At 42.0% G+C, this 23,063-nt stretch overlaps 2 protein-coding genes across 2 annotated transcripts; one reads left to right on the top strand and one right to left on the bottom strand.

Annotated features, from left to right (window-relative positions):
- Positions 1-614: 614 nt before the first annotated feature.
- On the top strand, positions 615-5,393 carry trim69 (tripartite motif containing 69). The gene is made up of 6 exons (XM_086188520.1): positions 615-1,454; positions 1,752-1,847; positions 1,986-2,219; positions 2,843-2,865; positions 2,950-3,065; positions 3,168-5,393. Exons 1-6 carry the CDS (start codon positions 825-827, stop codon positions 3,710-3,712), a joined length of 1,644 nt encoding a protein of 547 aa, XP_086044646.1. The 5' UTR covers positions 615-824; the 3' UTR covers positions 3,713-5,393.
- LOC147244049 (bone morphogenetic protein 1-like) lies at positions 3,853-21,097 on the bottom strand. The gene is made up of 20 exons (XM_086188519.1): positions 20,792-21,097; positions 15,360-15,470; positions 15,134-15,268; positions 14,892-15,009; positions 12,781-12,959; positions 12,461-12,566; positions 11,643-11,767; positions 11,356-11,471; positions 10,635-10,737; positions 10,387-10,503; positions 10,127-10,272; positions 9,432-9,627; positions 9,213-9,338; positions 8,067-8,227; positions 7,746-7,926; positions 7,286-7,411; positions 6,357-6,484; positions 6,050-6,263; positions 5,662-5,912; positions 3,853-5,558 (listed from the first exon to the last, which is right to left on the bottom strand). The coding sequence occupies exons 1-20, from the start codon at positions 20,928-20,930 to the stop codon at positions 5,424-5,426; spliced, it is 2,913 nt and encodes a 970-aa protein (XP_086044645.1). The 5' UTR covers positions 20,931-21,097; the 3' UTR covers positions 3,853-5,423.
- Positions 21,098-23,063: the final 1,966 nt, after the last annotated feature.

Below are 23,063 nucleotides of genomic sequence, written 5' to 3'. Positions count from 1 at the left end.
CGGTAACTGTAGTGGGAGAAGGTAACTTACAGGATGCCTGCAGTATTTATCCATGGTGGAGTTTAATTCCTGCTGGACATGATCCTCTATTGTGTAAGTCGACTAATGGTTTTAACAGTCAGTGATTATTTAGTGGCTAGAAACCATTTCCATAAAAAGAAGCAGGAAATGTGTTAGAGTTTACAGATTTCTTGTGGCTCCCACTCTGTCTCAAACATACTTGAGCATGGATTACACACCCACACACACTGACAGGCAGATTCTATCAGTTCACTGGACATTTCTGGTGATTTAACCATCTCTTCCCACGGCATAATCCTCAGATCTGATGATTTACAATATGAAGACCTGCCTTTTATCCCAAAAGGAAGGCAGGTCCTCTCAATTTGCTGTGCAAGCTGATGTCCCCACAATGATGGCTACCTGTGACACACACACACACACACACACACACACAAGTCATATAAAAAGGATTTACATTTTTCTTGTGTGACTCTACAGCTGATTAAGAGTTTAGTGTGCTTTGCAGTCTCTGGCCAGTTCTCCCTAAATCAAACATGCTGAGGGTCGAATATCCATAGTCTGCCTCAGTTTCCTGGCTGAGATGTGACGTCTGTCTGGAGGCAAGAAGAGGCCCATTGAGATTCCCCCACTATCTGCTGCGGATGTGAGAGGCTGGGACTGCCTGTGCACCACCCCCTTCACTTCTCCACAGTCAACAGGAAGACTGGAGGCCCAACAGCGTGGCCACACTCTGCAGTAGAGGAAGGACGTAGACGTCAAGCTGTACAGTCCGAACAAAAGAAAACTACAAAGGCGAAGGAATGAGCAAGAATCAGAAAGAAGTTAAGAAAATCCAGTCAGTTTATCTGCAGAACCTGGAGAAACTGAACCAAGGGATAAAGCAAGAAAAAAAAAGTTGGAAGCCCAAGGAGGGAGAGTTTGCTGTGCAAATAGCCATGGAAAAGCTGCGGCAGCCTCCAATAGCTGGACAAGTAACCAAAAGCTCTGCACACAGGATCAGCCGAGACCTGACTTGCTCCATCTGCTTGGATCTGTTCAAGCAGCCGGTGTCTTTGCCCTGTGATCACACTTTCTGCCTGGGATGCATCGAGGGATACTGGACCGGCCCCCGGGGCCATGGGCAGGGAGGCACAGGCTCCTGCCCTCAGTGCAGGAAGGTGTACCCCGGACAGAGCTACAGGCCCAACCGAATTGTTGCCAACATAGTAGAGAGCTACTGCCAGGGGCTGGAGGAGAGTGGGAGTGCAGCGCGTCTGCCAGAGGTGGTGGAGAAGCCTCCCGCTCCGGTTCCACGCTGCAGCAGACACAGAGAGGAGCTGAAACTTTACTGTGAGGAAGACCAAGAGCTGGTGTGTCTGGTATGTGGTGTCTCCCAGGAACACAGGAATCACACCATGATGTGTGTCCAGGAGGCTGAGCAGAAGTACAGGGTGAGTTCACACCGAGTGCAGGATCCTTTCATTCCTGTATCGGGAGGCTTGATGACAGTTTATCTTTACTACATCCTGTCCAGATTTTAGATGAGGCTACGTCATTTGTCTGTTTTAGATCATAAAAATAAGAGCCCAGTCCACTTACAGAATGCTGTAAAAGGTTTGTCACAAATGAATGAACTTAATGACACCGAAGTTAACACCAGTGATTTCTTTTGTGCATGTGGATTTTATCAGTCTATTCATTAACTTTCCCTCAACAAAGTGTGTCTGTCTGTGTTTTGGTCTGACCAGGTGTCTCTGAATAGTACCATGGATTCCCTCAAAGCTGAACTTAACACAGCGCTGCAGTGTGACAGAGAAGCTGAGGACGAAGTCAGGAAGCTAAAGGTGAGTGGAGACACTTCCATCTCTTGAATGCAAACCTGCATCATTCGCCATATATTCTACTATCCCATATGGTTGCACACACACTCTCCCTGTCTAATATAACATGCTTGCCCCTGGACTTCATCATCCCCCATGTAGGAGCACACTGCTGACCTGAAGCAGCGCATTGAGGCCCAGTTCAGTGACCTCCACCAGTTCCTCTACCAGGAAGAGAAGCTTCTGCAAGTGAAGCTGAAGACAGAGGAGCGTCGGGAGCTGATCCGCCTGGATGAACACAAGGCCCTGCTGTGTGTGGAGATCTCTCGTCTACAGAGAGCCGTCCATGAGATAGAAGACAAGCTGAGAGAGCAGGACCCCTTCACTCTGCTGCGGGTAAATTTGATTTCATACGTGATGAATGCTGCCCATCTGGAAGCCATTACTTATGTGATGAATCAGCCCGGAAATGATTGAGTCAAGAATTGCTGAGCTCTTGATTTCAAACTTATTTGTCTCCCAAACCAAGTTGAAACTGAAGAAAGTAAAAAGAGAGGGAAAGTTTTGTGTGTTTCCTGTGTGAAATGCATGTTACACCTCAATAGGTGCCAAATGTTAAAACACTGAAGATTACACTGAGCAGGGTGTGCCCGTTTTGGCTTTCCTCTTAAGTATATGGTTTTAAAGACCATCAAAATGTTGATTGTGTCAGCTTGCATGTATTTCAAGGGTAACTGTTACTGTTGCTGACTTGCTACTCTCTAATAAAACAAAGCCGGCCTGCTGGACAGGATGTAGGCCATTGAGCTCACTTGTTGATCTGGAGGATTAGAAGTTGAGTTTAGGCACCGGGCCATACTCTGGCCAAGGCTGCGGGACTTTCCCCTGGCCACAGGGAGATCCCACAGGGCGTGATAGCGTGAGCTCAGACGTTGATGTAATGTGGAAAAAGCCTTCTTCTTCTTACAGTTACAACAAAACTCATCAGTGGTCTCTTTCCTGTGTTTATTCCTTTTCAGAGCATCAAAGTTTTACTCCAGAGGTGAGTGTGGAAAAAGTTGACCTATTTAGTCATGCAAGGATGTAGTCTTTTGTCTTAACGTCTGGACTTTGCTTATGTTGGCAGGCCATCTCTGAAATTTGAGAAACCTGTGTTTACACCTCCCAGTCTGTGTGAGGGTCGATTCGCAGGGCCCCTGCAGTACAGAGTGTGGAAATCCATGAAAGGCAGTATTTATCCAGGTACTTAAGTTACACCTTGGTCCCTTTACAAGTTCAGAATTCTACAGAAACTAATACTATCATCAAATGATCTTTTGTCATGTAATGTTTTTCTGCTCTTAGTTCCTGCGGCCATCACATTTAACTCCAGCACGGCCAACCCTTGGCTCAGCCTGACCTCATCCCTCACCTGTGTTCGCTACCAGACCTTTAACCACACTGTGCAGGACAATCCCTACAGGTTCAACGCTGCACTGTCACTACTTGGCAGTCAGGGTTTCACCCACGGACGCCACTACTGGGAGATAGAGGTCTACAGCAGCACGGTCTGGACCGTAGGTGTGGCACGAGAGTCAGTGCCAAGAAAGGGAGTCATAAAAGCCCTGCCAGCTAATGGTTTCTGGACCCTCTCCCTCTCTTATGGGATACAGTACATGGCTGGTACATCCCCACCAACTGTTCTGTCCCTAGAGGAGCCACTAGCCAGGATCGGTGTGTACCTGGACTACAAGAGGGGCCTGGTGTCCTTTTATAATGCAGAAAGCATGACACACTTGTACACCTTCCGGGAGGCCTTCATGGAGACACTGTACCCGTACTTTAACTTGGGCTTTCTGGATAAAGTGCATGAAAATGAGCCTCTTAAGGTATTCTTACCAAAGATATAGAAATCAGTGAAAAAATGCAAAAATGGGGAGTTGTGTCATCATCTTAGTAAAAGCTAACAAGCTAACATGAAAGAAAAGACACTTTTGATTGTACGGAATTAGACTCAAGCGTACTTTTAATTGTGCAATGTACAGCTGATAATTACATATGCATGAAACATTTCTGTTGTAACACTCTTTGGTGCCTCGACACACGTTTCATCTCCGAGAAACTGAAAGCGTCTGCTGTGTTGATTTGATATCGTAGCCTTGTATGTTCATAAGTGGTTGTACATTTTGTTCTTATTTTGATGTCACTCAGCTCGACACAGATCTGTTTGTTCCAACAGCTGGTTTATGTTGGTGCACACAATGATACGTGTGACATTTCTGATAGAAGTACTACCAAAAGTGTGTTTATTCCAAAAAATAAATACAACATCCTCGTCATTTAATAACACAATGGAGATGTTGAATCACTATTCATACTAATTAGTTGTTGGAGAGCAGTTTTGACCTGCACAATGGCTCTTCACTTTGTTTGTATTGTGCATGTATGCATCTTCATTAGGGTTTGGTACCATTTAAACGCAAACTGATATCAGAACCAGTATCCAGCTCTACTTTGTTGGTGCGTCCTTCCTCTACAATAACGAAAATGGTATTTCAGTTATGAAATAACTCCAAATTTCTTAGTTTCCAGGAATATTGCTCATGTTAGCGAAATGCTGTACAGTCTTTACTTTTATGTTGTGTTTGACCAGGTTAGATGTGCATCCATGCCCAAATTTGCATTTCACATGGCATACTGTATATTGTCTGCATCAAATTTTTCTAAGTGTAACCACACGTGAGACAACTGACTCACCATTTTCGCATGCAGGGCTTGAAGACGATTCAGCGCTGAGCGCGTATGGTCAAGTTTGATTTTTCGTCGACTTACAGATAATTAATTCCTATAAAGTAAAGAATGCGGTACCCAGCTCAAGTCTTCATGTACAACACAAACAAAATGCAGGAAAATGCCACAACCCTCACAACATAAATAAAGACAAAAATATGTGGTGAGAGGGAATGTTAGTACACAACAATTAAATCAAAGTATTACCAAAAAAACAGAAGGTGCTACCAAGGGATGAGATTTTTCTTTTCTCCAACTCATTGTCATCGTGTGCATTCGTCAATTATTACTTGACTCCCTGATGAAAGGCTCGATGCCGAGAAGTTCTTTTTTTATGACAATGCCGCTTTAATAAAGGCATTTTTTTTTTTAAAACAGAGCCTCTTAAGAGTTTTTTTTTTCCAAGTTTAAATGCAAAGAACATCTCAGACAAACTCAATGTGAGTCCAGGCAGCACACCTGTTTAATATAATACACCAGACTGTATTACATTCATTAGAAGTGATCGATTTTTTTAACCCCCAGACAGTAAAAAGTGACACAGTGGATATCGTGATTAAAAACACAGCAAACTATATCACAATATATACATTTGATACCTTCACACTGACATTATTAGCTCATTATGGGCAGTGTGAGTGAATTTACTTATAATTATTCAAACAATTTCAATCTATACTGTAAGAAAAGTGAGGAAGACTCTACACGGCTTCGAACAGAAGCGAATGTAAAGTATGTGGGTTTGTGGTATCCATCCATGAATTTCCTCCTCCCTGGAACTGGGTGTGACCCACAAAATGTTCGAGGTAAAGTCTCCATGTTGGTTTAGAGTTACTTGCTTGCATGTAATGTGTCCTGAAACTTTGTGCTTGTGTAGTGCACATGAAATCCTTTTTTACTGATGCTGTCATCGGAGTGAAATTTTAAAACTATGGCATCTCCGGCAGAGTAAATCTCTTCTGGAGCCTGAGGAGAAAAAAAAAAAGATGCAGACAAAATGAGAGGTTATTTGCTGCATAGTTCTGGTGAAGCAGTGTTTACTCCTCAGGACTGATATTTTAAGCTTTACCTCAAATCCGCAGTATCGTCCCAGTCTCGGAGACTTGACGTCAGCGCCGTCGTACAGCTCTACGTAATCATAGCTGCAGTCTAGCTCCTCCTCCATCTCAAACACTTGGAAGATGATCTCCACCCCGTAACCCTTCTCAGCAGTGAAAACCCACAGACAGTCGGAGCCTACAGGGTAGTTGTTATCCCCAAATTGAGCATGAGAGTACAAATCTTTTGTCTTGACCTCGGCCTTAAGGCTACCTCCACATTCTGGGAATTCACAACCACAAAATTAGAGGGTCAAGAAAGAGCGACTCGTAAAAGGGAGGAAGAAATGTCTGTAAAAAGACAGAAAGTTTGGGGGTTTTCTTTTCATTTGTTTAGGTATTATCAAAAGGTTTGCCTACCTGCCTTGTACGAAGCCTCGAAGCCCCTCTTTTGCACTGAGTTGTCAGAGAAAAAACGTAGGAACATTTTGTTGCCACTGGAAATGACCGGGGAAGGCTTTTTAGTACCACAAACACGTCCCAGACTTGGGGCACGGTTATCTCTCCCGTCGTAGATCTCCAGATGGTCGTAACCACATTCCATATGAGCCTCCATATCTATTTCATTGAAAACCTTGCAGAGAAATTGGAAAAAAAAAAATATGAATGCAGGAAGAAGAAGAAGACAAAAATCTTTTTAAATCTTTTATTTTGGGACATGACGTACAAGTTTGATGCGATGGCCCGGAGTTGTGGACAGAGACCAGGTGCAGGCCTTCTTGCTAGGGTATTTATCAGGCCAGTTGGGGCTGCTGATTGTGCCTGATATACTGTTTATCATATGATCACAACCCGCTGCAAAGACACAAAACATCATTTCCCAGGATGTCAGCTCCATCAGAGAGTGGTTGCATCATTTCCTCATTGAGTTACATCGTTTCTTCTTTGTGCCCTCTTGGGCAGTTTCCTTCCAATGCACATCAATAAAAATATCAAAATGAAAGCAAAACTAAAGTTTCCCAATGAGATCATCTCAAGATCCTGGAGCTATTTCAATCAATGGATACTTAAGTAGTATTAGCAAATGGTTTCAGCTATCTAATCTGTATAATAATAGAATCAGTGCACTTCACTTACAAGACAAATGTGTGGTTCTGCCAGTTAGACAGTCGCCTTTTACAGATGACATAGTTGTTTTCCGTCCGGAAAAGTGGAAGTGATTCAGTAAATGTGTGGTCGGCGGTTTTGCACAGCCGTGTGATGATGTCTGACATGTCCGATCACGAGTGCATAAATGGAAATTTTTTTAAGACAGTTTCGCTGTTGTTAGCCATCAGTTGCCATTAGCTTTAAGGTAAATATACATGGCTGGCTCTTTCTGCCTTCTGGAGTCACAACGTAGCGAAGCAACGGTGAGAAAATATCTTTGCGAGCTCAAGTAAAATCAACTTTTTGGGTGAAGTATCACTTTAAAAGACCACATGTGAAAGCTGCAGTTACATTGAAAAGAAATGCAGATTTGGTGTCGCTTCACTAGGATTTGGTGGGATAATGAACATGCAAAATGAGAATCAGCTAATGGTTAAAAGTTCTTTGAGCAACAGACTCATTCGTCCAGAAAAAGACAAGATGACAGCAGAAACACACACATTGTACCTTCCTTGCAGTCGTGCTTGTTATCGTGCAGCATGTAGCCGCTGCGGCACTGACAGCTGTAGCTTCCGAAGGTGTTAACGCATTCATGCTGGCAACCTCCATTTTCTGTCGAGCACTCGTCGATATCTGCAGACGTGTAAACAAATTCAAGCCAAGATTCCTTTGAATCACACGTGAATTTGTTACAGAAAAATTGCAAAACAATAAATTAACATCAGTTCCGTTTGCTACCGCTAATGACATTGAACTTAAATGAATACCAATACAATCTTAATGTAAAAAATAAAAACACTGATTTGGCAATTTAAAGTCAAAGTAAGTGTGAATTGAGAAAAATCTGAAGGCGTGCTTCTTAAGTGTTGAGGTACGTCAATCAAATTCAGGCTTATGTACAAATACAGCACTGCTAAGTAGTATTGCACATTACATAATACTTAATACTTCAGTCTCTATGACTCACCAGAGAAGAAATGAGCCTTAAAGCCTCTCTTGGAGACAGTGTTGTCAGACTTAAACTCAATCCTCATGTTGTTATGCAGAGAGGTGATGGACTCAGGCTTCTCCGATCCGCAAAACTTCCCATGAGGCTTTGAGTCTGAGCTCAAGCCACTGCGCACCTCCACATAATCATATTTACACACCTGATGGTAAACAGTTGTACATTTGTTTTTCCTATTATGAACAAAACTGTCTTGCAACATGATTATAGTTGGTTATATGGTACAAAATTAAAAAAAAAAAACCTCTACGGATTATTCACAATCTGGCATTATTAACTTACGTCGTTGCCTTCCGTCTCGAAAACATCAAACACCAGAGTGATGCGGTACTGAACGGGTGCTAACAGCTGCCACACACAGTTCTTGTTGGGGGGGTATTCTTTGGGCCAACCGGGGGTGGTGAGGGAGCCGTTTAGTTTGGTGATGAACCCGCCGCAGGCTGCTGCTGGTGGAAGGAAGCACTTATTTCAGATTTCAATAATATCTCCAATTAGAGGATTCTTAAGCCTATAATCCTTACAATGCTGCTAACGATAGTTGTTCTTGAAGTCATAACAACGACCCTTAATAACTACGCAATTACCAAGTAATAACCTGGTAAGAAAAAAACAAATCGGCAATGGAATTACTCTGTTACCATGACGATAACCTGTCAATAAACCTTCCATAAGACCAGTTTTTGCTCAAATTTTTTTTTTGTCTGAACAATTGGTGCCCTAATGGCCAAAACTAAATTTTTTTGTGAGGAAAATGATTGTTTTTTGTTTTTTTGTTTTGTAAAATAGAACAATAATCCAAAAAATGTAATTGAAAGTACAAGTTCAAGCCATACAATGTTAAAAATAAATTTGAATAAACTCCATCATCTTTAAACCAAAATCATTATTTTCAGATGCTAAGTTTGGGTCGGTAACAGTGACATAAGACAGTTGTGTGGCAAATACTAGGAAAGCGGTACTTGTTTGGTAATTGCTTATTTTTGAGGGATCCCATCTGTACAATAGGGAGTTGTATTCATTCATCAATGTAAAATGCATTATTAAATTAGAATCAAAAACTTAACTAAAATAATTAGGTACTCCTTTTGAAGGAGACTCTGGCCTGTTACAACACTACATAGACTGCCAAGAGAACCTCTCTGTGATACAGGCTCACAGCAACGTTGTAGAAAGGAAATACTTCCCTCTTGTGGGGAAAATGTAAACTGCTAGTGAACCAACAGAGAAGAACAATCAGTCTGCTCTCACGAAACTTTCAGTTTTAAAATCCGCCATAAAAACCATTTTTTTGACATTTTAATTTCGAGTCAAGGCTCTCTAGCTGCATCCCTTAAACCCACCAGACACGGTGAATGAAGGTGCATGCAGAATTTGCAGGTTGGCGTGTTGCAGCTCATGAGGACACAACTCTCTGTGCTGTGCACTCACTCTCACAGGTGGATCTGTCGGCTGCCAACTCAAACCCAGGATCACATGCACATCTGTAGCTGCCCAGAGTGTTGAGACAGTGCTGCTCGCAGTGGCCGTTATCAGGTCTGGAACACTCATCCACCTCTATGAATGGAAAGCAAATATCGTTTTAAGTCCGACAAAACTTCTCCTGTCCCAACCACGTATATTCTGGGGAACTGGAAAAGGCTGACCAACCTTTGAAAAAGTTGACTGAAAACCCGGCTTTGTTGACTGAGCCATCAGATACAAACTTCAGCCAGAGTTGGTTGGAGTTGCTTTTGATGTCGCCTGGTTTGACGTAACCGCAGAAACGGCCAATCAGAGGGCTGCTTTCCATACCTCCATCCCTGACTTCCACATAGTCGTAGGCGCAACTCTCATGTCTCTCAATCTGCGTTAACAGAAGGACAGTGACGTTAGCAAAGTGCAGCTGACAGTGTTCTGTGTGTGATGTTTGCAAAGACTTCCTACCTGTAACCTGGTGGTTACAGGTCAAAGGTCAAGGTCACTGTTATCCCACATGTCTATGATAAATGTCACATTCTCATCAAGGGAATCCGTATCTCAAGAACATCAGGGTGGATTTTTTTCAATTTTGGCACAAATACCCAAAGGGACTCAAGGATTTTGGCAGTTAAATGTCAAAGTTACTGTCACTACATGTCAGAGGTCACTGGTCACCTCACACAACGCCGTATCTGTGAAATGCCTGACCGGTATTCCTAGCATCAAGGTCACTGTGACATAAACACTTCACAAAAGGCAATATTTTTAGTTTTACTTCTCGTGTCACGTCAAAAACTGTTTCTGCAAGTTTCATACTTCATACCCCAGTAACCCACCTGCGTTTAGTCTTTAAGACTACTTTCTAACAATGAAAATGACTTTACCTCAAAGGCCTGAAAGGAGAGGGCCACATCAAAACCTTCTGCCACCGTGATTTTCCACACACACACTTTGTTGGACTGGTAGTCATCAGGATAATTGGGGGACTGGATCTGGCCACTGTCCCGCTTCACATCCCCTCCACAGATGGCTGTGCAGGAGGTTCGAATTAAGATTAATGACACTTTGTTTGACACTTAATCTTAGATGTTTACATCATAACCAAGAAAATAACTGTACAACTACACGAGGACATCATCTGTACCTTCGTAGACTGCTGAGAAGCCTTTTCCCACCCAGCTGCTGCTGCTTCGGAATTCAATCCATAGTCGACTGTCAGTTGAGACAATGGGATCTGGAAGTGTGTCTCCACAATAACGGCCTGCCAAAGTACACGAGACTGTAACGACCCTGCCAGAGCACGAGTATGTAAGAGGCACCGAACTGTATCGAGTGACGATGAGTTTCTGGATGATTCTCATTAGTGAGAAGCTAAGTTCATTCTTCTAAAACCTTTTAGAGGAGCTTTTCTCCAGAATCCATCTCGGACTTCCACATGGTCGTACCAGCACAAGTGGCTCCTGAAGACATCCATGGATGTAAAATTCAGAACAATCTAAGAGACAGAGAAGGGGTTGAAAGAGACTTGTGAGATTTACTGTAACATCTCACACTTCAGTCTCAATTTTTCTCTTTTTTTTTTTTTCAAACCATTCATTCTGATTCTGTCCCTACAGCAGCTTACTAGCCCGTCACTTGAGTCAGCAAGAGTCAGTGTGAGGTCTTCATCTGATTTAAACATAGATAGCAGGCAGCTATCTGGCGGAACCTGGTTTAATGGCACTGCAGACTAATTATAGTCATTCGCTTAGAGATTCATAAACATAATGCTGCCTTTTATGTATTGTTGAGGAGGTTGGGTTTTGTTTTCTGTTGAGGATCAGATTGGGATGGTCCACAGGTGGGTTATTAGGTTGTATTTTCCCCCATGAGGCCAATATTAAAATTGTAACATTGACCTTGACGACAACACACCGCACACGACATGTATTTCCTCATAACAGCGTGATTGTTCACATTACTTGCAGAACTAATAAAAGAAAAGTGACTGTTAAACTTACACATTTTCTTACGGTCTTGGGATTTTTTTTGTAATAGAAGCTGTGATGTGTATAAACCTCTTGATTAAATGATAAAATTCATCGGAATGAATTCTTCTTATTATTTTCATCACCTTCTCTCCAGGTGTGACGGAGATTCTCCACACACAGTGAGCGTATGCTGAGTAGCCGTTGGGGAAATCAGGGGAGGAGAAGTTTCCAGAACTCTCTTGCAGGCTGTCCCCACACCCTGTCATGACATCAGCATGCTTATACATCAGAGAAATGACTTTTATTTCATTTACAAGAGCAGATGAGATTTTTTTTTTGTTTTTACATAAGATCAGATACCCAAAATGATGTAGTTGTACTGTGTTTATCATGAGGTGAGTATATTTTCTCAAGGTCAAAAGCATCTTACTTGCACATTTGTAGAGTTTGCGGGCTTGTGCAATGTCCCCTTTGCTAAGCCTAGTCCTCTGTCCAATAGGTGTCTGCACTCCATTGACATCAAAACGGGGTAAGATTGTGTCTAAGAAGACACCTCTGTGCCAGGAAAATCACAAACATGAGTAATTCATTTCATCAAGACACACAAATCTCTTACAGCCAGAGAATGACTGACGCCTGCGCTACTTTATTGATTTTGATCATCTCTCTGTGGGTTCGGACCTCACTCTTGCATGGTTCCCATGGTGATGCACCCATGAATGACAGGCATGTGCAAACAGAGCACTCTGAATGAGGCTTTTTGCCGGTGCCAGCCGGCTCAGTGGAGCCCGCCCCTGAATGCCAGAGAAAAAGGCCACTCTAGCCCAAATTGTTCAACAAAGCCCGAGCTGCCAGGCCTTTATTTACCTTGGCTTGCCTCCATGACCCAGACCAGCAAAGTGGTGATGGAGGTAAAGAAAAAATAAAACAAAAACAACAAAGGACAGGGAAAAGCAACAGGCAACAACATGCACGAGACAGAAATGAAAAGAAGACTAGTGTGAAACCATTTCTGTGACAATAAAGGATCAACCCCCCCCTGAGGTTTCCTATGGAGCCTGTTTAGAGCCTGCATAAGAGGACAAACACCAGGTCAGTGTAGCAGCGAGCAAGACTGTGATGGTCTAGTTAGAGAAGCAGACAGAAAAACACATGCTCAGGAATACTCTACCAGGGGCGGAAGAGTGACAACATTATTGAAGTTCACCAGACTTCAGAAAAGAACAGTACAAAGCGTACTATGCTAACCTGGAAAATGTATTCCTGGCATAATGCATGATGCTGCCAAAGTCGTATACCTCCCCGAGTGAGTCCACCTCGCCTGGCTCCATCTTCAGGAAGTTGTACTCTTGTCCTGTTGATGTGCAGACAGTCAATGTACTAAATGCAAGAAGAAACATCTGGAGGGTCAGTGAGCCCACACACACGCACACACACAGACAGACGTGTACACGCACATACACACACACACACACACACACACACACACACACACACACACACACACACACAGTACATACGCACGTATCCATACTCATGTGCATGTCACTAAACCAAACCTTCAGTACCTTGTTGGATGTTGTCTCTGATGATGCTTACATGCTCGTCACGGTCCGGACGTGTGTGTTCATGCCAGAAGCCGATTACATGGCCAAGCTCATGTACCACAATTCCAAACTTATCGCAGTTCTTTCCTATAGAGATGGCCTGAGGACCGCCACCTCTCCTCCCCACATAGGAGCAACACCTGCAGGGGGCGACACTGTTCAGGTTCTGGACAAACTCAGCTGCTTGGGAATCTTTCAGGATTGTATCAGTAAATTGTTACTCATTCACTAAATAAATACTTTAAATCTTTCTATTTAAGAATCTATGTCTTCAATATTTAAGGCAGGCCCTCTGTACAATCTTGTGTTTGGACAGTGTAACACAAAACTTTTGGGTTCTTTGGGCACCTGGGGGTAATAGATTTAATTTTCACATCTTTCCCTTTTTCCCCTTTTCCCTAAAGCTGACGAACTGTGCTTCACTAGGTCACCCTACCAAGCTGCCCTGGTTGTTATTCCATACCCTCTGTTGCTACGAGGAACACGGCAGATTACTACTGTACATGCTTCCTCCATCTGCACCTGGTCATGACGAGTTTCACCTAGGGGACGAAGTGCGTGGAGAATCACGCTGTTGTCCACAGTTCCTCCCTTTAAAGCATCCTGACCAACCGTAGGAGGCGCTAGTGCAGCGAGCAGGACGCATCGTCCTCGCTTCATCCAGCTTCCTACCCAGAGACACCGCTAACGACTTAAGTGTGGACGCTCAACCAAGCTGGAGGCAACATGGGGAGCCGAACCAGCAGCCCCAGTGTTAGTGGGAAACACAAAAGAAGAATTTGGTATCAATTTATGTTAAATCCTACTATTCAGTCTGCCAGTAGCTCTGTTTTTCTAACCTCCAACTTGAGAAAGATTCTCAGGTCGTAAGATTATTCACTCAAAACTGTACCAAAGGTATAAATTGCCTGTCTCACAAGCATGTATGGTCACCGAAATGAGAGCAAGTTTTCTTGTTTCACACATAAACAAACATAATCGTCTGTCACACTGGAAAAAATTAGAGTTGCCTGAACTTTTGAGTGTGTGTGAAACAGGGCTCAATCAAGCAAACTTCCTCCACATTGGTCTCGTTTAAAATGACATTTTACTGTCAGAATGTCTAATATTTATGAACAGGAGGCAGAATAATTGACCTATAATCTGTGCCTTCCATCACTTCTCCCATTTGAGTGAAGAGACTCAGGACCTTGGCTCCTAAAGGGAAGGGGCTGTGTCAAAACCCCTGTGGAACAGATACAGGAAATGACTCCTCAGTGTGCTGTCATATTCCGGAAACCTCTCTGGAACTATCCGACTATTTAGCTGCGAAATGTTTCCGCATGTTAAACAGCCAGGTAATCAGTCCATCACGTAGTGCTTGGCAGGTAGGAAATGAAGTGTGTTTGAAGATTTGTCTTTAAAAGAGTTGAGGGCTGCAGCAGGGAAACAAAACAGTAGTTTGGGGCCGGATTGAGTTCCCTTTGAAGAGAAACTGCAGTGTCAAATACAATTTAAACCGGCTTTAAACTAAAAAGGAATCTGTCACATACATGTATTGAATCCACTGTTAATGTAAAAATGTTGATCATTGCAGATTCAGTAGGTTATTGCCTAAAATAATCTTTGAGACCAAAAGAAAAAATGATTGAAGACTGTCCTAGTCATAAGTGAACATGACTTTTACGGTTTTAGGAAGTATGACTGCAATCATTAGAAGTACAAGTTTAACGTTGTGCTAAACTATACTCTGGCAACATGAGTTCATCACAACTAGCCTTTCGATTCTTCTCACAAACGGACTGATGACAATTAATATACTCATTTCAGGCACTTAAACTAAAATCCCATTCAAGAAACCCACTGACTTGGAGATGAAGTGGAAGGTCAACAATGCTAACTTATTTCTTGGTTTTAGTGCACATTCCCGCACCAATCCATGGACAGATGTTGCCCTCCATAAAAATGAAGGCTTTTTGCTGCTCACTGGGGTGAATTACATAACTCGAGCCAGTTTATGTTTCACTGACTTTTACGTAAAATGAAATTACTTCTTCAAAAAAAAAAAAAATGCGAATGAGCACCGAACTCACCCACAAGGTCTGTAGGTGAAAACAATGTAGCTTTCTTCAGTCGTCCTCTCGGTGAATGTTACACATGTGTGTTTCTCCCAGTGACGCATCGCCTGACGGAAAATGGCTCGCTGACTACCTGAAAGGAAACTCTCAATTACAGTTTGTTAGCTTTAGGGTGCCAGAAACATGACACATGACTATGAGAAAATGTTGGCTTCTTCCATATAGGAACAGTTGAGCAGTCTTCAATCAGAACTCACCACTGAAATTCCCGCTGATCACATACGGTATGATGCCATCGGGCCAAACTCGCTCAGGTCTGGAGGTGGCTGCCCTCCTCCGCCTGATTGTGGCTCTCTTCCCCCTGATGCTTTCATTGGAAGTGGAGCTGCTATCTATAGCAAATTCATACAGGAAATTGCAATGATTATCTTTTCACTTGAATGAAAAGTTACTAAAGAGGTTAATCTATTCCTACTATGGTACCTGAGTCTGTTTGGTTAGACTGGACCCTGTGCAGGGCTGCTTCCCTGTTGTGAGCTTCTTTAAACATCAGAAGGTCATCTTCATCCAGAGCAATATCACCCCAAAAAGCCGCTGAGAGCAGGCACAAAGTTAGACTGTAAGTTTATACAATTAAATTGTGTTTAAAAGTTAAAACTATAAACCCAACTGCTGTTTTCTACTTTGAACATTTACCAGATCATAGAGCACCAACTTTTTTAAAGAACTGGAATCACAGGCCACCAAGCCTCTTAATTTTCAGTGGTCAGGATGCACTCTGCGTATTTCCCAATGTACGCACACGCACTAACACACACCCCCCCCACACCCCAATCATCTTGTGTGTGATTGGCTTGAATGTGTTTTTTTTAATGTTTATGTGCACATCCTGTGCGCTCAGTGTTTGTTTGCCATTTGTGAGCCCTGCGTTGTCTCCAGAGACCAGACTTTTTTTCATCATGTATTCAGGGGGCAGGCAGCTAGCGGACAAAGGGGAGACGCCTAAGATTTGAGACAAAAATGAAATCGCGCTGGAACCATGCAGCAAGGCTTAGTGCAACTTTAACTTTACTATTTTGATTCACTCTCGCATTCTTCAATATTTTTGTAAAAAGCAGGCAGGCGGTTCCTTGAAAACTTCTTAAAACTAACTCTACAACAAACAGTTAGCAACAAGCAAGTCAATGTAGAAGTCTACTACCAAAAATGTTCTTCAGGAAAAACGAACTTATTGTCGAGTCATTTGTCAGAAGCAAATGTAGCCTTGAAAATGAAAATACCTGAATTTTAAACATAAAATTATTGACAAGTGTGATTTTGTACATTAATCCACAAAATAGCTTAATTCAGCTCATTAGCTCGGACTAGTTTACTACAGTAAACAGTAAATTGTTTGAGCAGTACATTAATCAACTGCTCCACACAGCTTGAACCGGGAGTGATTTTTTTGAAACATAATCTCTGACTTTCAGTAAAATGTCTCCAATACATAGAAGCAAAAGATCCCTGGAGGCTTTTCTGTGTGTTCAAATCAAGTAAGAGAACCCATGAGAACACTGCCTTCACCAGTCTGTTTGATCAGCAAACAGTCTGAACTGCATACAAACTGTATATGCTGGAGGAGCGCACGGCTGCTTACGAGCAAAGATATGCGGACAACACTCACAGCCGGTGCAATCTCACCAAACAGCTACTCGCATTTTACAATCCTGCATTTTGTGCCAACTTCAATATTAAGCTTTTTACGATTAGCCTCCTGATGATGTCTGCATCTTGTCAAATGTTACCGAGCTACATTTTAAAAGAAGTTGAAATACATGCAACATTTTTTTTTACTGCCGTAGAATTGATTGAAGAAGGACATTAAAATGCATGTTTAATACAATTTTGCAGGAAATTTCTCAAAAATAGACTTCTTGACATCTTCCTCGCAGTGACTTGATGGTCAGAAACAAAAGTCACGTGACCTATTATCTAAAGCTTTATCACATGAACTGAACAGGCCTGAGTCTACTATTCATTTTTTGACCAACCAGCATAATTATGATTTCCTACTGTGTCTTCTAGTAATACGATACATTTGTTGTATGTGTGTGTGTGTGTGTGTGTGTGTGTGTGTGTGTGTGTGTGTGTGTTTGTTCCTCCACATTATTATCTTTCATACAAAGCGCACTTGTTCCTGATTATGTCCAATATAGTGATTGTTCTCATGTCCACCTTTTCTACAGCAGCATTACAAACCAAAGAGGATTGTTTCTCACAGGTTTGCACTAATCTCAGCAGCAGAATTAGCTACAGGGACTCGTTTTACCCTTTGACACACAAACTGACTAAACACCAACAATCCCGATCTGATAGAGAATGACCCCCAGATTGTATGAAAGAGGTGGACGGAGCCTTCTTGTCTGAAAAGTGAAGCCATTGTAGAGATCCCTTAAATCTGTCTACTTGCTGTTGTTATCTCACAAAACTCACAATTAATATCTTCTGGGGTAGATGCTGTTGTTATAATATTACATCTACTGGAATATATATATATATATATATATATATATATATATATATATATATATATATATATATATATATATATATATATATGTGTGTGTGTGTTAAGTTAAGTACCTGCTTGTAGGAGCTGTCCAAAAAAAAAATGCTCATGTTTAACCAGTAGAGAGGTATAGTGGCAACTCACAGCTTGATGGAAAAGCCTATAAATACTGTATACACTCACGTAAGGCCAGATCAATGACCGCCTGGTTGCAGGCAGTGTGTGTGTGGCCAGGCTCAAGAGTGACTGCAACTGAAAGGTCCCTAATTAAGAAAAGTTATTTCAGTTATTAAAACAGTAAACCATTTTTGTTATGAGGTCAGTAATGCGATCCCTGCAGACCATCCTGACATCAGTGTTTTTTGCTCCACTAACTTACTAATATGCGTGGTGCAGCCAAATCCAGGCATCCTTACACTTAAACCAGTCAGCCGCCGCATGAAAATCACCTGGCTAGTAGTGTATACGTCCCCTCATGCTACCAGACACCTCTGACCCATTGAGCCATCGACACCGCACCAACCAGTAAGTCCTCCATGGATCAGACATGTTTTTCCAGCACATTCCACAGATCAAACTGTTATCTAGGGAATTTGGAAGTCAAAACTCTTTAACGAGTTCACTTTCTCTTCACTTTTTGCAGAGTGGCGGGCCTGAATTGTACCATCGAGACCCCCTTTCTACACAGCCTTTTTCAAGTGTGTGTGTGTGTGTGTGTGTGTGTGTGTGTGTGTGTGTGTGTGTGTGTGTGTGTGGTAGTGGGGGGGGGGGTGTATAAAATACACTGACTGAATGGGAGCAGAGATCGTTCTGCCTCTGATCCAGCAGCGCTGAATCAGCATCTGTATAAAAAAAACAAAAGCAAGGCTTGACACAGTGAGGCCAATTTTACAGCAGAAACCCTGTGTAAAAGGAGCTACTGCTGCTAGAAGTTGGTGTGCAGTAATTAACAGGTAGGTGGTCAAAATAACAACTACATGAGGTGCCCCTTTAAATAACATCCAGAAGAATGAAAAGAAGAGTATTTCATCAGATCATCGTCTTTCTGGTGGGGATGCACGCTATATGACCTGAACATTTTTAGTCCATACGTTTCCCAGGAACCGTGTGTGTGTGTGTGTGTGTGTGTGTGTGTGTGTGTGTGTGTGTGTGTGTGTGCGCGCGCGTGCGCGCGCGTATGACAGGGGAAAGTGCCACCCAGAACCTGTGTGATCTAGTTGCGTTCCTGGAACAGTACCACCAGTTTGTTTGACTACAATGTTTGTTTTGCACGCTGAGAGCTAACAGCGCTAGCTCACAGGAGAGCATGGCTTTCATGTCAGTATCTTCAGATATGAGTCATGATTTTTAATAAACCAGAATTGGCTTGATACTGTCTTCTTTGCTCATCAGCAGTTTAGGAAATATGGTGGTCAATACAGTATTCAGGGCTTTTCTAAATGTTTTAGGAATAAAGAAAACGTTCATGATGTTTGAATGTTTTTGAGAACGTTTAAAAGGTAAATATGATAAATTCCCAACAGCCATAAAGACAACTTTAATAGCTCATGGTGATTCCCCTACAGATCAGATCAGATGCTCATGTGCAGCTTGCAGCCAGAGGAAGGACATTTTGTGCTCTTGGACCACCTATTGAGCTTGGGGGTGCCCGTGACATCACCATGTAGCCCACCAGGAAGAGGACTTGCACTTTTCAGGATGTTATGATGCAGTCGTTAATCCTAGAAATTCTTGACTTTGCTCATTCGTCCTGCTGCCATCTAATCAAACTGAAGGACTGACTTGTTCAATTTCCACCTCCCACCATTTGGCAGGTGCCCCCCCCACACACACACACACACACAAACACACAATTGAGGACTTTGTTTTAGTCAAGCTCACTGGTCTTCCCCATTAAATAGGCTACCTAATTTAGTCGTGTGATGTAACAACCTCTGAAAGCCCTGAAAGTCCAAATGAAAAGACATGGCGGTCCCTGTGTCGGCCTTTGAAGTGAATTCACTCATGCAAAGGGTGACTGTAAATGACTGTCACCCCTGCAGTGTGCACCCTGTGCTTTGAAGCCGGAGGGATTTTACAGGCGTCCAGCCGAGGACCGCTCTTGCATGGCCTCAATGACCTCGAGTCTCCAGGCAACTGCCTCGGAGAAGAAGACTGGTGTGTTTTGGAAGTTTCAGAAGTCACAAGTGGAAAGGGAACCCAACCAGTGGGAGACTCCTTAATAACCACAGTAATTGTTTGGAATGTCGTGGAATGGATGATGGAGAAGAAAAATGTGTATTTCTCCACAACATTAATTTAGATTTGACTTTACATTAAATGCCCATATCTGCTATCAATACAAAAATATGATTTTTTTTTGTAGAAAAAAAAAATTATATCAACTTCAACTCATGGAAAATGTGATTATTTCGACATAGAACTTTAACACCACTTGAGAGCAGTTGACTGACGTGGAAAAAAAACACACGGAAAGACAAACGAGTTAATACAGTCTGCTAAATATTTCTGATAAATATTGCGACATAAATCAGAAGTAAAAGTTTGACTTTAAAAAATGCTGACTGTGCAGAGTGATCCACTAAACCCGGAGCAGTTAGACCTGCCTGAATCAACCTGCTGAGTCAAGAAATCACATGATCGTGCTTTCAAAAGTGACCTCAGGTGTATCACAATCTGGAGCTTCAGCTGTACGATTCACCGAAGAAAAAGGTTGTCTATTTAATGGTCTGCATAGAAGCTGAGAAATGCTGGAATTAAATGCAGGAAAACAAAGCAAAAAAAGAACATGTTCATAATTTCATCCTCCCAAAATTGTAATGAATTGCCTTGCATAACAAGATAAGAGATCCTGTTTTAGCTGATTTAAAACACTGCTTTCAGAACAAAGAAAATCTCTTTATAACAGGATTGTTCTTTGTCATCGACGATAACTCATTTTCACATGAATACGAATGCTATATCTTCATAAGATGTCCGTCATCTACTGACAATCAGATACATATCATGTTACAACAGATGATCTTATTATGAGGTAATAAATTTCATCATGCCATAACCTGCTCTACTCTGTTGTGATAAGAAAAGTAATGATCCAGTATGACCTTTCTCAGCTTCCGTAGCGTGGCACATAGCACCTTGTAAATCAGATTAAACGTGATCTATTTGGTTATGCAATTCACAGTTAATTACAAGATTAAGAGGAAGAAATTATCGACAATTAAATATTTTAAGATGCATTTGCTTTATCCAAAATTATTAGATTTAATTAATTTACAACATTAGGGACTGGAGTGATGATGGACATGACACACACACACACACACACACACACACACACACACACATCAATTTATTACTTTACCAGCTTTACAGGGATCCTTGTAGTCAATGGCATCATGAATGGAAGTAAAATTCGTGTCCACAAACTCCCCACCAGCTGACAGAGAAACGGGCAGACAACAGCAGAACAAGGAGAGGAGAAATATAGGAGGGAATCCCATTTTTTTTTTCAATAAATCATCCAGCAGGAATAAAGTTGAAGCAGTCGCATGAAAAATAAAGAAAGCAAAAAAAAAAAAAAAAAAAAAGTTCGTGGAGAGCAGAACCGCGGTTCTGGTTTGTCAGGAGTCCATTGAGATCCGCGGACATACAGGAGCGCGAGCAGAGCTCTCTCTCTCTCTCTCTCTCTCTCTCTCTCTCTCTCTCTCTCTCTCTCTCTCTCACACACACACACACACACACACACACACACACACACACACACACACACGCACACAAACACACACACATCTGAGCTGAGGCCGACGAGCTTCCTCACCTGCACATGGGTTTGTACATTTTCGAATCGTTCTTCCTGACCTTCATTCTGCTTACCGGTATAGACTTTAGCTTTGGTGCTGCTGGTCTGCTATTTTAGGAGTAAAAGTGTATGTTACTGTACATGTATGACAAGGATACATGACATGCTCAAGTTCCAGTTCCTTTACTCTTCACACCCAATTAACTGACAACGGCAATTTAAGGCAATCTTTTAAATAATTGACTTTAATCAACAACCTCAGATTGGAACTCTGTCGATGCGATTACAGAGCGGATACACCCCCTGCAGGCTGCAGACTTCACACACACACACACACTGATGGATGCAGACTCACACTATAGAATTACATGTTATTGTGACATAAAAGAAAAATGTATTTAACTCCACCTTAGAACAATACAATCATTTTAAAGTCTTTGCAAAACCTCATGGAGTTGATGTTCTTTCAGAGCGGTGCGACTACACACCACTGACATTACGAGGTCAGTGGCTCTACTACCGATTATCCCCAACACTGGAATACACAATGTACTGTAGCATGCGTACTTTTACTTTTTACGGTTAAGTCAACTCAGTTTGTCAGCTTTGATAGGAGACATTTACCAGTGTGGCGTGCTACTGTATTATCATATTTCTACTTTAGCTTAAGTAAAGGAACTGTGGTCTTTGTCACATGTGGACATGTGGACAAGCAACAAGATAAGATGGAATTTTACCCTCTTAAGTGAGAAAAAGTGAGACTTCCTCCATTAATTCTGGTAGAAAAATCTCAACCTTCTCAGCTGATTGATTTGTTCAAGTGCACTACTTCCTTGATTTTTGAAAATTTCATAGGATTTACTTATTAAGTTGTTTCGGTGTCGTCATCTCTTAAGGATGCTCTAACCGCCCAACCTCAACCTGAACACTAGATGGCGCCAAATGGTTGACTTATGTTACACTGACTGATAATTTACTGAGCAAATTCTTTGTTTGTGATATAGGTCGAGTTCATCTCTCTGTTGAACGAGTTCTCCCCTTTAGCCTGTAAACGTTTCCCTTCTTTTTCTAAAACGTAGTGCGACGACGTTGTGACTACCCAGATGCCTTGTGGTATTTGTAGTCCTATTACCCTCCTCCTGAGTTATATTGAGCTGGCGAACAAGACCCTGAACCCCTCTATGATTGTCCCAGTGGTATTCTAATGTATTGCAATCTAACTGCATTTCTCTATTTCACTTTGTGTCATTGTAATTATAAATAAAGTTTAACCTAATGAGGCTGGGGTGTGGCATGATTCCATTTTCAGTTTCTGTAACTCAATAAACCTCTTGATGTGTCTCCCACCTGCTTCTCTCGGCTTGTTGGCTCCAACAGTTAATATTGTTCTCATTCTTGAAAGGTTCTTTTTTTCTCTCTCACGGAAAAAATAATGTTTGGATGCGGAGTCGGAAATGAATTTGAATGATCTCATTGTTAAACAGCTTTTCTCTTCCAGTTTGTCTCTACAGACTTTGTATAGCTTTTTGTTACCTCCACAAGGTGGTCAAGTTTTCAGTTGGAAGGATGTCGAATGGGCCAAAGAAGAACACATCAAAAGATGGAGCAGATGAGTCATTATGCCACCTAGAGGCAACAGAAAATGAAATGGGGTTATTGTTACCATCTATAAACAGAAGGTACTGTACAGTAAGTCTTCATTATAGTGACACCTAGTGGATATAGAAGTAAGCTTGATGTGGAAAAACGTCATTTAATTTGTATTAAATTTACACTGTGTTGTCTTTACGTGATGTTCACTTATACGTAAAACATTTAGTAGGTGTGTGGGTTC

Source organism: Aulostomus chinensis, chromosome 19 (genome assembly GCF_037954235.1).
Source record: "Aulostomus chinensis isolate RoL2024-O1b breed Wild chromosome 19, RoL_Achi_v1.0, whole genome shotgun sequence".
Lineage (NCBI taxonomy): Eukaryota > Metazoa > Chordata > Actinopteri > Syngnathiformes > Aulostomidae > Aulostomus > Aulostomus chinensis.
Note: the sequence above shows the minus strand (reverse complement) of the source record. Positions and strands in the feature narration are given on the sequence as shown.